Source organism: Coenobita brevimanus, chromosome 56 (genome assembly GCF_032717465.1).
Source record: "Coenobita brevimanus isolate Jiangsu-jjx chromosome 56, ASM3271746v2, whole genome shotgun sequence".
Classification (NCBI taxonomy): Eukaryota; Metazoa; Arthropoda; class Malacostraca; order Decapoda; family Coenobitidae; genus Coenobita; species Coenobita brevimanus.
The window spans coordinates 12,427,429-12,441,761 of record NC_137009.1 but is presented as its reverse complement, the minus strand read 5'-3'; the positions used below and the strand labels follow the sequence as shown (position 1 = coordinate 12,441,761).

The 14,333-nt window shown below is 39.3% G+C and overlaps 1 protein-coding gene across 1 annotated transcript in view; it reads left to right on the top strand.

Moving 5' to 3' along the window:
- LOC145401646 (glutamate receptor ionotropic, kainate glr-3-like) overlaps positions 1-13,103 on the top strand; it is a 513,320-nt gene extending 500,217 nt beyond the window's left edge. Inside the window, exons 5-8 of the mRNA XM_080273838.1 lie at positions 1,894-2,052; positions 3,950-4,198; positions 12,288-12,455; positions 12,984-13,103. Coding sequence (XP_080129964.1) covers positions 1,894-2,052; positions 3,950-4,198; positions 12,288-12,455; positions 12,984-13,103 — 696 coding nt within the window. The remainder of the gene's footprint in view (positions 1-1,893; positions 2,053-3,949; positions 4,199-12,287; positions 12,456-12,983) is intronic.
- Positions 13,104-14,333: the final 1,230 nt, after the last annotated feature.

Sequence of the window (14,333 nt, the reverse complement as noted above, 5' to 3'; positions counted from 1 at the left end):
AATGTGCAAAGGAGTTAAGTAAATCATTATTTTTAATTTTCAAGAAATCCTTGAGTCAAGGTAAACTACCTGATACTTGGAAGAAAGCAAACACTGTCAAATCATCTAGAAGAACACAGTATGATAACAGAGAGACAGTTTGGTTTCAGAAAGGAAAATCATGTGTTACTAATCTGTTGAGCTACTATGACAGAGTAACAGACACATTACAGGAAAGAGAAGGATGGGTGGACAGTATCTATTTAGATTTCAAGAAAGCATTTGACACAGTACCACACCAAGGAATTTTATGGAAACTGTACCATCAAGGAGGAATTCGAGGCAAACTGTATTGTTGGATGCAAGATTTTCTCATGAAAAGAAAAATGAGAACAGTACTAAGGGGAAATTACTCATCATGGAAAGAAGTGACTAGTGGAGTACCACAGGGCTCAGTGCTGGCACCAATCATGTTTTTAGTGTATATAAATGATATAGACAGTAAAACTGGAAATGAGAGCTATCTAAATATGTTTGCAGATGATGCAAAAATACAAAGGAGAATTACTAACACAGACTCTTGTAAAGAGCTACAAGAAGAATTAAATAAACTTCATGACCGGAGTAATACATGGCAAATGGAATTCAGTGTGGACAAGTGTCATGTAATCAAGTTTGGTAAAAGTGGAAAAAGACCTGCTTGGGATTATACATTAGGAAATAAAACCCTACACACATCAGAAAGAGGAAGGACCTAGATGTGATTGTCAATAACAGACTATCTCCGGCAGACCACATCAGTGAGAAGGTACGGAACATGTATACACTGCTTGCAAATATGAGAATAGCGTTTACATACATAAATGAAGACATGCTAAGAAAGATAATAACATCATTCATCAGACCAATCCTGGAGAATGCATCAATAGTCTGGAGTCCTCATCTCAAAAAACACATAGACAAGATTGAAAAAGTTCAAAGGGCCGCTACTAGATGGGTACTAAACGTAAGGGATTTAAGCTACGAAGAAAGACTAAATAAACCGAATCTACCAACGCTATAGGAGAGAAGGAAAAGAGGTGACATGATTATGCTATATAAATGCATATCAGGGAAGGAGAAAATAGACATAAATGATTACTTAACGTATGGGGAAGCATCAGCAGCAAAAAACTGCATAAAAAGAGAGGTGATCAAGTCGTAAGGAAATTTAGTTTCCCAAACAGAGCAATTGATCAGTGGAATGCACTACCGAATGAAATAGTGTGTGCCAAAACAATTCACAAATTTAAGGATATGTACGATAAATATGGTTTAAGACACGGGACAGTACGAGCTTGACTCATTCCTGTAAAGATACAATTAGATAAGAACAATTAGGTAAGAACACACACACACACACACACACACACACACACACACACACACACACACACACACACACACACATCAAAGGCATACTCTCAACTGTCACTTTAGAATCTGGGGCTACACACGAGTGCTAAAGTACTTAATAAAATATAATCCATTTTCTAATTAAATAATGGAATAGACTTTTTACCTCGTGAAAGCTTCATTCAGACAAACATTTTTGACAATTTAGAAATAGTATGCCGATGTCTGATCACATAAACCATTATAATTGTATCGATGGTAGCAAGGTTATTACAAACTGCTCAATGCCGAGTCCCGCAGATGCAGATATAACCACCACTCTAATTTGTTATTCATTAAAAAAGTTATGATGTCATGATGTCAACTCAAAACAGCCCTACTCTGATTTCATGTTTATATGGTACATTGATTTGGTGTCATGTAAAAAATGCAAGAGATAAATACAGAAAAAAGGAGAGGAAAAGAGGAATTATAATAGGATCACACAGAAAGAAGTGCAACAACTGCCAATTTTGCCAGGTGTATCTCGGGTTCTGGTTCCTGTACGCCTTCTTGGTGACGACCCACTACAAGACGTCCCTCACCAGCAATTTAGCAGTGCCCTTCATTCCCCCACCGCTAGACACACTCCAGCAGCTCCTTGGGTCCAACCTGAAATATGGCTTGGATGAAAATAAGGTACTGTAGGTATTCGCCAAATGGACCAAGACTCGTATTCATTTGAGGTGCAGGATGAAGAACTTTAAAATAATTTATTATTTTTTCTTTCATTGAATATACAATAATCCCCAGATTATCGGACGTAATACAGCCATAGGCATATCTGTCTAATGGTTCCGTCCAGACAATGGACTTCTCCTCTGGCTCCCATTCGTACATAACTTTGAAAGCCAGTGTAAAAGGCCACTACACTACATTGTTCAATCTTTTTTCATGATATTTAGCACGACTGTACAGTGTATGGTCAAGCGGAGCTATAAACCACAGCCAAGCAATTACCATGGTCAAGCAGACCCATCAGCCACAGAGAAGGAATCGCAACTGTAGGACCATACCCCGCAGTAACCTGAAAACATGAAAAAGCCGGCTGCACAAGAAAAATGTAGTGGGCACACTAAACATAATGGTAAAATAAAATAAAATCATGGTAAAATAAAGTCATGGTACAGTATGGTTAGCAGGAATAAAATCAGCATCAACACTGACGATTCGACCATCCAGCATCAATCTTACACAGGATCTCCATCTTTTAAAGTCAGCACCACCCTCTGCCTTTTCCTTGGTGGAGGGGCCATCATCACACTCCAGGAAGAGGCATGCAAGGAATAGCATGGCTTGAAGCAGGTCGGGAACAAGCACAAAAACCACCATATGCACTCTCATAACAACTGTCTGAGACGAGCTGTTTACTACACTGTCGCTTGGCGGGAACTGGGACTGACCGAGGGGGTCTCCAGCAGATGCTGGGTGAGCTACCCAGCCAGACAGGGAGGTGTCACCAGGATATTCCCATCCGACCGGCGCGAAAATGTTCATGTGGCCATAATATCCACCTGGATGCATGCATTTTGTACAGATATTATGAAATAATGTACGAATAATGGTTTTGAACAGCCAGACCGCAGCGTCCAGGTAATGAATTGTCCGGGTAATGGCTGTCCACATAATCAAGAGAATACTGTAACATAATCTACTCTCCCAGTTATTTGCTTAATATAATGTGGTACAAACTTCAGTTTTTCGATACTCAGGATTACCAACCAAACCAAATCTCACGGTTAATATATCACTCATGCTCAGTCTCATTGAAGACAGGAATCTCAGTGCAACTTGGGTGTGTGTGTGTGTGTGTGTGTGAGAGAGAGAGAGAGAGAGAGAGAGACTGGGGGGGAGTGACTGTACAGGGTACTCAGAAAGTACATGGACAGTAAAAGAATTTCGTTTGCATTCTTATTACTCTGCAGGCAACACAAGTCATACCTGCCCAGAAGGATCTAGCGAGTAAAATCAGCTTTATAGGGGCACGTTCTCTATGATGAAAATTTGTCAGCATATTCCAGCTTTCTTCCAATTACGGCTGAGAACACCAACCCTCCACACCCGGCATCCCAGTGTATCGAAGGGTGGATAGGGATGTGTCATGCTATAACTACAAGAACACAGTATAATTGGCAAACATTGTATTTGTTTTCTTTTACTACATTTTCTAGATTCATGTTACCTCCAATTCCACCTTCCCTAGTGCAGGAAAGAGAGGCCATCACGTTGCGGCACTGAAATGGCAGAATGGTGAAGTTGTCCGATCAGACATCGCTCAACTCCTTGCATATCATACGAATGGGGGAAGGCGGGCTGCAAGATAGGGGTAGCTTTGACCTACAGTTCGTTGGGTTCATATTCAGATAAGCCTGGGGCTACAGTAACAACAGCATCTCTCCTTTAACATCTTATTATTTATTCTTGTCACTGTCATATCACTATATTCAGAATTTTTTTGAATCCTTCTAGTGAATATGACAAAGTCTATTTTAATAGTATACACAGTTCTAACTTCATCTACTATTCTTACAATCAGGGATCACGACACCAGCTCTTCTCCACATCTCGCCTCCTACTGTACCACAGGATGTGGAGGAACATGCAATTCTACAGCGATGATAACAGCATGCGCATGGTGGTTGAGGGCACTTACTCTTATATAAACTACCGCAGCTTCCTCATGATTCAGATGTTGAGGCACAACAGCAACCCCAAGAGAAAGACAGATCTACATGTGGCTACGGAGGAGTTCTTTCCAACTGGATCCGTGTGGTTTTTGCCTAAAGTAAGTGAAAGTAGAAGAAATACGAGTCACTTTTAGCATTCTCGTCCATCTAATATCTGATTTTTCTCTGCTTGAACAAAAACATACAAACTTGAGACGAAACGCACAGTCATAGGACATAAATTCTACAGCACTGTAAGTATGAAACCTACATACTGTTGCTGAATTTCGATCGTTTTATGACAAAGAAGTTAGAGAGTGAAAAGATACCTAGTATTGAAAACATGATAGTGTTAAGCCAGCCCATGACTGGTACAATAGTCAATGATTTTACCGCGAATAACAGTGATAGCTGAGTCGTGTAAAGAGCCAATTATGTGGTATCATTAAAACAACATTTCTAAAACATTAACCATTTACATCATCATGTCACCCAGAGGTGATGGTCTGGGTAAATTTCAAATCTTAACTAAGATGGGAACCCTAAGGTAGGGACCTATTAGTTTTGCAACTATGAGTTGAGAAGCAAAGGGCAGTACTCTTAGTAACCTCTCCCCACTAGATACAACGTGCAGCTACCCTGCTCTCTTGAGGGTTAACAACCTCATTCCCAGTGAATGTGGATATTATACATTGATTGATGTGTGTGTGTGTGTGTGTGTGTGTGTGAAGAAAATAAGTGTTTTTAACTGATTTAACAGCACATGTTGAGGATTAGAGGATTGGTCAAAGGTCAAGGTAATTGGGAGAAGTCAAAGTTTGACCAACTGTAACCAGTTTTTATCCAATTTATACCAAATCTGGGGGAAAGACTGAAGGTAAGGGAGGAGTGAAAGAATTCAATTTATGTATAAATCAGTAAAGCATAAGGTCAAAGGATAAGGTCAAAGGGCAAGATCAAAGTTTGACCCGTGTTTTTTTTTTTTTTTATGTGATGAAGAAGGAACCAAGGCAACGAGCCTGCAAAACTGTTCCTTCCAAGAGAAAAACAAAATACAAGAGAGAGTTAAATTCAAGATCTGATCATTTCGAGATGCCTGGACACACTGCATTTGAAAGACGTGATCATAGGAAGCAGGAAATACAAACAGAGGGAGACAGTTCCAGAGTTGACCTGTGGCATAAATGAAGGAGTGGGAGTAACAGTTACGAGTAACTCTTGCATTAGAGAGTTGGATGAGAGTTTGCTGCAAGACGGGTGCTACGCACCCGTCGTAGAGGTGGAGGAATGTATGCAGACAGTTCAGAGGAGCAGTGACCATTGAAGTGGCGATAGAAAAGAGATAAAGATGCAACAGTGCGGCGAAGAGACAGAGGTTGAAGAGAGTCAGTAAGAGGAGGAGAGTTAATGAGGCGAAAAGCCTTTGACTCCACCCTATTGAGAAGAGTTGTATGTGGGGAGCCTCCCCACACATGAGAGTTGTACTCCACGCAGGGGCGGATAAAACCCTTGTATAGAGTCAACAACTGTGCGGGGGTAAAGAAGGAATGAAGTTGGCTTAGCACACCCAATCTCTTGGAAGCAGATTTTACAAGAGATGTAATATGATCTTTCCAAGATAAGTCCCGAGTAAATGAAACCCCAAGCATGTTCAAGGATGATGCAGGATTAAGCTGAATATTAATAAACATTAGTGGATATAACTGTGGAAGATTTTGTCGGTTCATAGGTGCAAAAACTGAGTCTTTGATGTATTATAAACAACCACATTCTTTTTACCTCAGTCAGAGATAAGAGCCAAGTCAGTGTTGATCTCATTTCGACCAAACCTGGTGGATCGATTAAGGATCAGACGAGGGGTTGCTTTATTGTTTTTGAGAAAAATAGGTCAAAGGTGAAGGGTACAAGGCAAGGTTAGCTTAAAAGCAAACTCAGAGGAGGGTTTCAGGGAAAGGCATAAAAACAAAATTTCCATTATGTCAACATTTTGTCAAGGGTCAAGGCCAGTGGGCAAGGTCAACTCAGTTTAAAAAAGATTTGGACCAAATTTCATGACATAGTTAAGATTCAGGTAAGAATGAAATAATTCGACTTTAAGAGCAATCAGTTGAAGGTATAGGTCACAGGCAAAGTCAAATGTTTGGCCCTTAGGTTAATTGGTGGGCACAAGTGTTGAACTCGTATGTGATCATTCTTGTTTATTATGCATCTGTATTGTCTAACACTGTAAACTGGTATTCTGCTTTTATATTCATTAATATTAGTTATTATTGCATTCCGTGATGGAGTGTGTGTTGGCTGAGAGGTGCGAAAAAGAAAGGTTGCTTGATGTGAAAGTGTTTTAGCTCATCCCATCTGGGTGTCATGTATATATATCCTCCCTGGGCCATCCGGGTGACACGTATCCAGTATCTAGTGGTTCGCGGCATTGTTTGAATATTCTGTGGGTTAATTCCACCACACGCAGCCACTGGCAACCCTCCTGCATGCATCTGAGTCATGCTTCAGTTACCTGCCTACCTCCGTAATGGATAGACCTATGCAAAAAGTTTTCCCTGTGTCCAGATCCTTGGCTGAGTGCCTGCAACTGCTGATTTCAACACCAGTGAAGTCCAAAGGCCAGAAAAGAGCCAGAAAAGAAAAGGCCTTAGTGATATTGGTATAAGGAGAGAACTCAAGGTAACATTATCGCCAATTGTGAGTGAAGAAAGTGACTCTTCCTCTCAGGAAAGCCACGGCAATGATGAGTGTGGATATTTAGCATCATGTGTGGAGGGTGGAGGACGCGACTCCACTGCACGCCCATTGTTTCCCCCTGTACGTTCATCTGCTATTTCCTATGATGGGAATGGTTCACAGGGTATTGACGATCCTGGAGAGAGGGATACTGGCAAGGATAAGGAGATGGAAGAGGAGGCAGGGAGTGGAGCGGAGGAGGGAGGAGGAAACGAGATGCGTCAAGCATTGAGTCTCCCCTTTCTATTTACATGAATAATGGAAGCAAAACATTTGTATCATGATGAAATCAGTGCCTTATTTTTATTGAAAGTTTCGATGTGTGTATGTTTGTTAGGATGAAAAAGTACAAATAATAGAAAAAAAATATAGTGAAAGTGGAGTGGAGAAAGGGAGGAGGGAAGAAGGAGGAAGGAGGAAATGTGATGCCTTGTGCCACTGCTCTATTTATGTGAATAATGGAAGCAGAAAGTTTGTTTCATGATGAAATCAGTGCCTTATTTTTTGGTGAAAATTTTCATGTGTGTATATTTATTATGATGAAAAAGTCTAAATCACAGAAAAAAGAAATGTTTTAGTGGAAAAAATAGTATTTTCGATAATGGACAGTAGGTGTATTACTATTTTGTTCACAATATTTTTTTTCATTATTATGCAGAAGTACTAGTAGTAGTAGTAGTAGTAGTAGTGGTAGTATTTGTAGTAGTAGTGGTAATTGTAGTACTGTAGATGGTTGGTAACCACAGCCGTTGGCGTGCTTGGGGCCAACGGATTGTAATATGAGGGTTAGTGTTAACCTTCACATTACAACTTCAAATGGTGAACTGTATTAGGAAGGTTGGTTTTGATCTTCACAATATAATTCACCAATGGATGGAGATGATTTAAACAAAAACAAAAAGTGGTAATTGTAGTAGTAGTGGTAGTTGTAGTATTAGTAATAGACTTCTATTCACACGGTGGTGCCAGAATTGAGTGACAATGCAAACCAAACATACATCTGTGTTCTTACCTAATTGTTCTTACCTAATTGTATCTTTACAGGAATGAGTCAAGCTCGTACTGTCCCTTGTCTTAGACCATATTTATCGTAAATATCCTTAAATTTGTGAATTGTTTTGGCACACACTATTTCATTCGGTAGTGCATTCCATTGATCAATTGCTCTGTTTGGGAAACTGAATTTCCTTACGTCTTTATCACCTCTCTTCTTATGCAGTTTTTTGCAGTGTCCTCTTGCTGATGCTTCTCCATATGTTAAGTAATCATTTATGTTTATTTTCTCCTTTCCTGATATGCACTTATATAGCATTATCATGTCACCTCTTTTCCTTCTCTCCTGTAGTGTTGGTAGATTCAGTTTATTTAGTCTTTCTTCGTAGCTTAGGTCCCTTAAGCTTGGTATCCATCTTATAGCGGCCCTTTGAACTTTTTCAATCTTGTCTATATGCTTTTTGAGATGAGGACTCCAGACTACTGATGCATATTCCAGGGTTGGTCTAATGAATGATGTTATTATCCTTCTTAGCATGTCTTCATTTATGTATGTGAATGCTATTCTCATATTTGCAAGCAGTGTATACATGTTCCGTACCTTCTCGCTGATGTGGTCAGCCGGAGATACTCTGTTATTGATAATCACACCTAGGTCTTTCTCTCTTTCTGATGTGTATAGGGTTTTATTTCCTAACTTATAATCCCAATCAGGTCTTTTTCCACTTTTACCAAACTTGATTACATGACACTTGTCCACATTGAATTCCATTTGCCATGTACTACTCCATTCATGAAGTTTATTTAATTCTTCTTGTAGCTCCCTACAAGAGTCTGTGCTAGTAATTCTCCTTTGTATTTTTGCATCATCTGCAAACATATTCAGATAGCTCTCATTTCCAGTGTTACTGTTTATATCATTTATGTACACTAGAGACATGATTGGTGCCAGCACCGAACCCTGTGGTACTCCACTAGTCACTTCTTTCCATGATGAGTAGTTTCCTCTTAGTACTGTCCTCATTTCTCTTTTTATGAGAAAGTCTTGCATCCAACAAAACAGTTTGCCTCGAATTCCTCCTTGATGGTACAGCTTCCATAAAAGTCTTTGGTGTGGTACTGTGTCAAAAGCTTTCTTGAAATCTAAATAGATACTGTCCACCCATCCTTCCCTTTCCTGTATTGTGTTTGTTACTCTGTCATAGTAGCTCAACAGATTAGTAACACATGATTTTCCCTTTCTGAAACCAAACTGTCTTTCTGTTATCATACTGTGTTCTTCTAGATGATTTACCCAAGCTTTTCTTATAAATTTTTCTAATACCTTGCTTACAACACTGGTCAGTGATACTGGTCGGTAGTTGAGAGGATTTTGTCTATTTCCTTTCTTGAATAAGGGGACTATATTTGCTTTTTTCCAAATATCAGGTAGTTTCCCTTGACTCAAGGATTTCTTGAAAATTAAAAATAATGGTTTACTTAACTCTTTTGCACATTCTCGTAACACCCAACATGAAATTTCATCAGGACCACTCGCTTTTCCTCTGTCTAATCTACTTAACTCCTCCTGTATTACTTTTTCTGCTATTTGTATATCTGGTATTACGTGTGGACATGCGTGTTCCACATATTCCCTCTCAAAATATTTTTCTTCTGTAAAAACTAATTGGAAATTCTTATTTAGTGGTTCACAAATATCTTTCTCTTGTGTATAAGTGATTCCCTCGTTCGTGATGGATTGTATTATATCTTTTACTTTGGTTTTGCTTCTGATATAGCTGTAAAACAGCTTTGGTTGATCACTACTTTTATTTATTATATCCTCCTCAAACTGTTTTTGGGCTTCCCTCCTTATTCTTGTATAGTCGTTTCTTGCCTGTTTGTAATTATTATACGCCCTTTCACTATTGTGTCTTCTGTATCTATTCCACAACAAATCTCTTCTTTCTTTTGATTTTTTACATTCTGTATTGAACCATTTCTGTATTTTCTTATCTGCTTCTTTATGCTGTGGGATGTACTTCTGGACTCCTATTTCATAAAATTCAAAAAAAAATTTATATACAGCATTTAAATCTTGTCCTCTAAGCTCATTTTCCCAATCAACTTCTAAGAAATACTTCTTTAGGTCTTGATAATTTCCCTTTTTATAGTTTAGTCTCTTTTTGTAACTGTCAGTGCTGTTTACTATGTCATATGCTATCCTGAAGTTATAATTTAGTACTGCATGATTGCTTTTGCCGAGTGGAGGGTGATATACTAAACTGTCAATGTCATTTTCTTGCCTAGTAAATATTAGATCTAGCACTGAAGGTACATCAAGTCCTCTTTTTCTAGTGGTTTCCCTCACATGTTGCGTTAAGAAAAACTCTTGTACGAGATCCAGGAGCTTTTGGTCCCAACAGCTTTCTTGGCTATTTATATCTAGAGTATTCCAATTTATATTTGTATTGAAATCCCCAGTTAGTATAATTCTTTCCGATTTCTCTTCCATTTTATGTAGCAAGGATCTTATACTCTGAATTGTACCCTCTGCCAGGTCCTCATATTCGTCTCTTTCCCATGTGTTTGATCTGGGTGGCATATACAAATTGGCTACAATTACTTTACCTTCAGATGTGTCGATCTCTACTGCAATCAGTTCTACTTGTGATGTTATATTTAGGTTTATTTCCTTGACTTTTAGATTTTTCTTAGTTAATATTATAATTCCTCCTCCTTTTTTTAAATTTCTGTCTCTTCTCCATATATTGTATTCCTCTAAGTTTAGTATGTCATTGGATATCCTTGGTGTTAATTTTGTCTCAGTTAGGCATATTATTTGTGGTTCATTTTCTCTGACATAATCATTCATCTCTAGTAATTTAGATACCATTCCATCCAATGAATGTGTGTGTGTGTGTGTGTGTGTGTGTGTGTGTGTGTGTGTGTGTGTGATGAGAGAGAGAGAGAGAGAGAGAGAGAGAGAGAGAGAGAGAGAGATAGCATGTCTGTATGTCTGTAAGGCGGGGTGGTGGTGAGGCGAGCTGCAGCTGGCCTCCAGGTTGTTGCTATGGTTACCGGCCTCCCAGCAGCAGGTAAGACCGATTATGGAAGTTTTTTCATGTAAATAGTGTTGGATTTTGGTCTTCTGGAAGTGTTATCGAAGTGTTATTATTGTGGGGGGCTAGTCTAAGCCTTAGTTGTGTCACTGAACATATGCCACGCATGCGGACACCGGCAAAAAAAAAAACAAAAATTGCCTCATTTCCCCACTCACTCACTCTCCCTACGCACACTTCATGGACGATCTGATGCAATCAGCTTGAAGTCGAAGACTTGTTGAGTAATATCACACTTTTTTTTTTTTGTTTGGTTATTAACCCGCCGACACACTTTGATGTATATATATGTCCACACGTTTTGTCACTGTGACTCCCGTTGACGTATATAAACACACAGCAATTGCAAGGTCCCTAATTTGCATAATTCTCAAATTTTGTGCTTGATTTTTGGTACTTATACATGGGACACCTTCCTCTACAAGATGCCAGGCAGGGTTAATGCCTTACCTCGCATGACCTCCCCCCCAGCATGCCATTGTCTCAGGAATTCACCTGTTACTAGTGTCCTACCCAGTAAAGACATGTTGTGCCATGGTAGGAAATTCAATGCCAGAGTGATTCCCAAATCAATGACACAGTGGAGGACAAAGTTTACATAGCATTAGAGAAAGAAACAGTCAGAATTGATGATCAGGTAATGTCACCAAAAAAGGTCAGGTATGTTGATGTTTTTGATGAGTGAAACAATGCTTATATTGCCTATATTACTGTGTGTAAACCAATTTTCTCTCGTACGACATATAAATTCGTACCAAATAAATCAATAAATACCGTTTATGAGCGGTGTGGAATAGTTACCCTCCCATAGAACTCGTTTTCTTTGGAGCCAGCCTGATAGAAAACCCAGTAAGGTAAGGGGTACTGCTACCTGTATCCAGTAATTTAAACCTCAGATGAGCGATTTTTCTATGAATTTTTGGTGTTTCTCAAAAAAAGCGGAGGTTTGAGCCAAAAAACATTTTTCCCAAAATTGGTCGGGATTGTGGGGGGGTCAGTGGTGGAAAGTCGGTCGGGACGGGGCGAGTTACCTGAGATATGAAGGTTTAAAAATAGACGATTTTCACGATTTCTCTCGGGAATCCCCAGCCGTGGGAAGGGTTCGCGGGAAGATGTGCCAGACGGAACGGGTTAAGGGGAGGCAGGAGGGGTACTGGACCATTTCTTGGTTGAGGATGGTTAAGATTGTAATGTGGCTTTGACCACAAATGGAAGGAAGTGACTCAGAAGGAAGTGGTATGTGAGTTATCAATCGAAATTATAGGTTGCATTGCTAAATCCAGGCGACTCTATGATATACACATTTTTAAATCTGTAAATATCCACACAAACCGTGGATTGGCTAGCACCCTTCTGATTATTTTGCTGTTTCGTTCAGGGTGCACCTTATATGAAGAACTTCAATGCGGTGATGTGGCGGTGTGTGGAGGATGGCTTAATCAACAAGTGGCTATATGACCTGTACGCCGTTTATGTGAAGGAATACGAGGACCAGATGTCATCACAGGAGCAGCAGGACACAGCCATTGAGACAGACACCAGGCTTGTAAGGGTTAGATGTGTGTGTGTGTGTGTGTGTGTGTGTGAGAGAGAGAGAGAGAGAGAGAGAGAGAGAGAGAGTTGAGGATTAATCCCATGTCCGTTAGATAGTTATCTTGATATTTTTCTGGCTGCTTCCATACTACTTTACTAAACTAAAAAAATTTTCTGCCTGACAAAGGTTTGAGAACAAGGATATTTTTTTCGTTATGAAATCTTATACTTCGCTCCAGCCAAGACGGCACTACATCAACATCCTCTTTTAACATCAGCGCTAACTGGCATAGTAATTATCGTGCTGTTAAAAGAATGCTGACCTACGTTATACAGTACATTCATAATTATGTCTTCATACTGTAAATATTTCGCAATTTTCCCTATCTCTTGCATGATATCTAGAAGTGGATGGCTCTGATGTTAAGCTAGTGGCATGGAGTATTGTGTACCTGTGAACTGATGCCTAAATCAACTGCACACACTTTTGATTCCTTAGATTTTCCTTCTCTTTACATGGTGTCACTTTTCATGTGTACAGGTTGTGTTCACCTTGAATCACCTGCAGGGAGCTTTCTTCCTCTTCTCCCTAGGCCACGGGTGTGGGCTGTTGCTGTTGTCTCTGGAGCTGCTGTTGGCCCCGCACACCTCATCAACCTAAAAATATTTAATGTATAATGTCTTCAGTAAGGTGATCGATTTATTGCATTCGCTCTCTCTCTCTCTTTAGGCGATTATATTCACGTTCCGAGACCCTTGAACTAGAGGGGTTTGATACAGCTCTCATTAATTCCTCCACTACTGATGCACTCTAATAACCTTTGTAAAATTTGTTGATGTTTGCAAGACTGATATGTAAATCAGGAAACATCATATGGAATTGGTTAAATAAAGGAAAGTATGAAAATGTGGGAGGTAGGTTCATTAGCTGCGATGGGGACTAAAGAAAAATAAATTAATCAGTTAATGAAAAATGGACTAACGCAAAGCATTCATTACTCCTAGTATTTACTTGATTACTATTTACCTCTTCATTCAAGGGACGTTTTCTTCAGCGTCCTAATCATCCTTAGGTGCCACTAGTTATAATAAACATGGTGTTAACCTTCTGAGAAATAGTTCTTGATGTACATATGAAGTGAAAACTGAACCACTTCATGTGAATTATGATAACTGCTGAAAGACTGATTGACTTGGAGCCCCCTCAGGTATAAATATAGAGCATATGTGTAATATACAGTGAAGAGAGAAAGAGAGGGAGGGGACGGATCATTCCTAAATAGAATTCTATAGTCTGGCAATAACAATATCAGAATGAGAAACACCATCGTCCTTAATTAGCCGGAGGTCGTCATTATCACTTGTCTTACCATAACCGGATCATTTTGTTTACCTCGGGTTAGAACTGTTTAACTGGAGGGGTTAGATACTGTTGAGGGGCGAGATTTGCTAGTTAGATTGTCCTGGAGAATTCCTGATGATTGTAGTAGTACCATTACATCTAAAAGTTGTCAATTAGCCTGTTGTTTGTGAACGCAGTTATTTTGTAAGTGGTACATCAATTTTATGCTCTTTTTCTCTATGACGTTTTATTTATGCAATTGTTTGTTTGATTATGTAAATTTATCTCAGTTTGTATTTTAAATCATTTAGAGTGTTATGCAGTGTAAGAAGACTCTGGATTGTTTTAGATGTCTCCGAGTTGGCAACTGCTGCCCATCGAGAATGTACTCGAAACTCGAATCAAATGAAAGCTTATATAACGATGGAGAAGAAACTAGAGCAGTTTCAGTATTCAGTTCAGTTTGAGTGTAGTTCAGTGTCACTGCAGTGTCAGTGTAGGTAGCGAAGTTTGTGTATCATCGATACTTGTGAAAACGGTGAAGTGTTG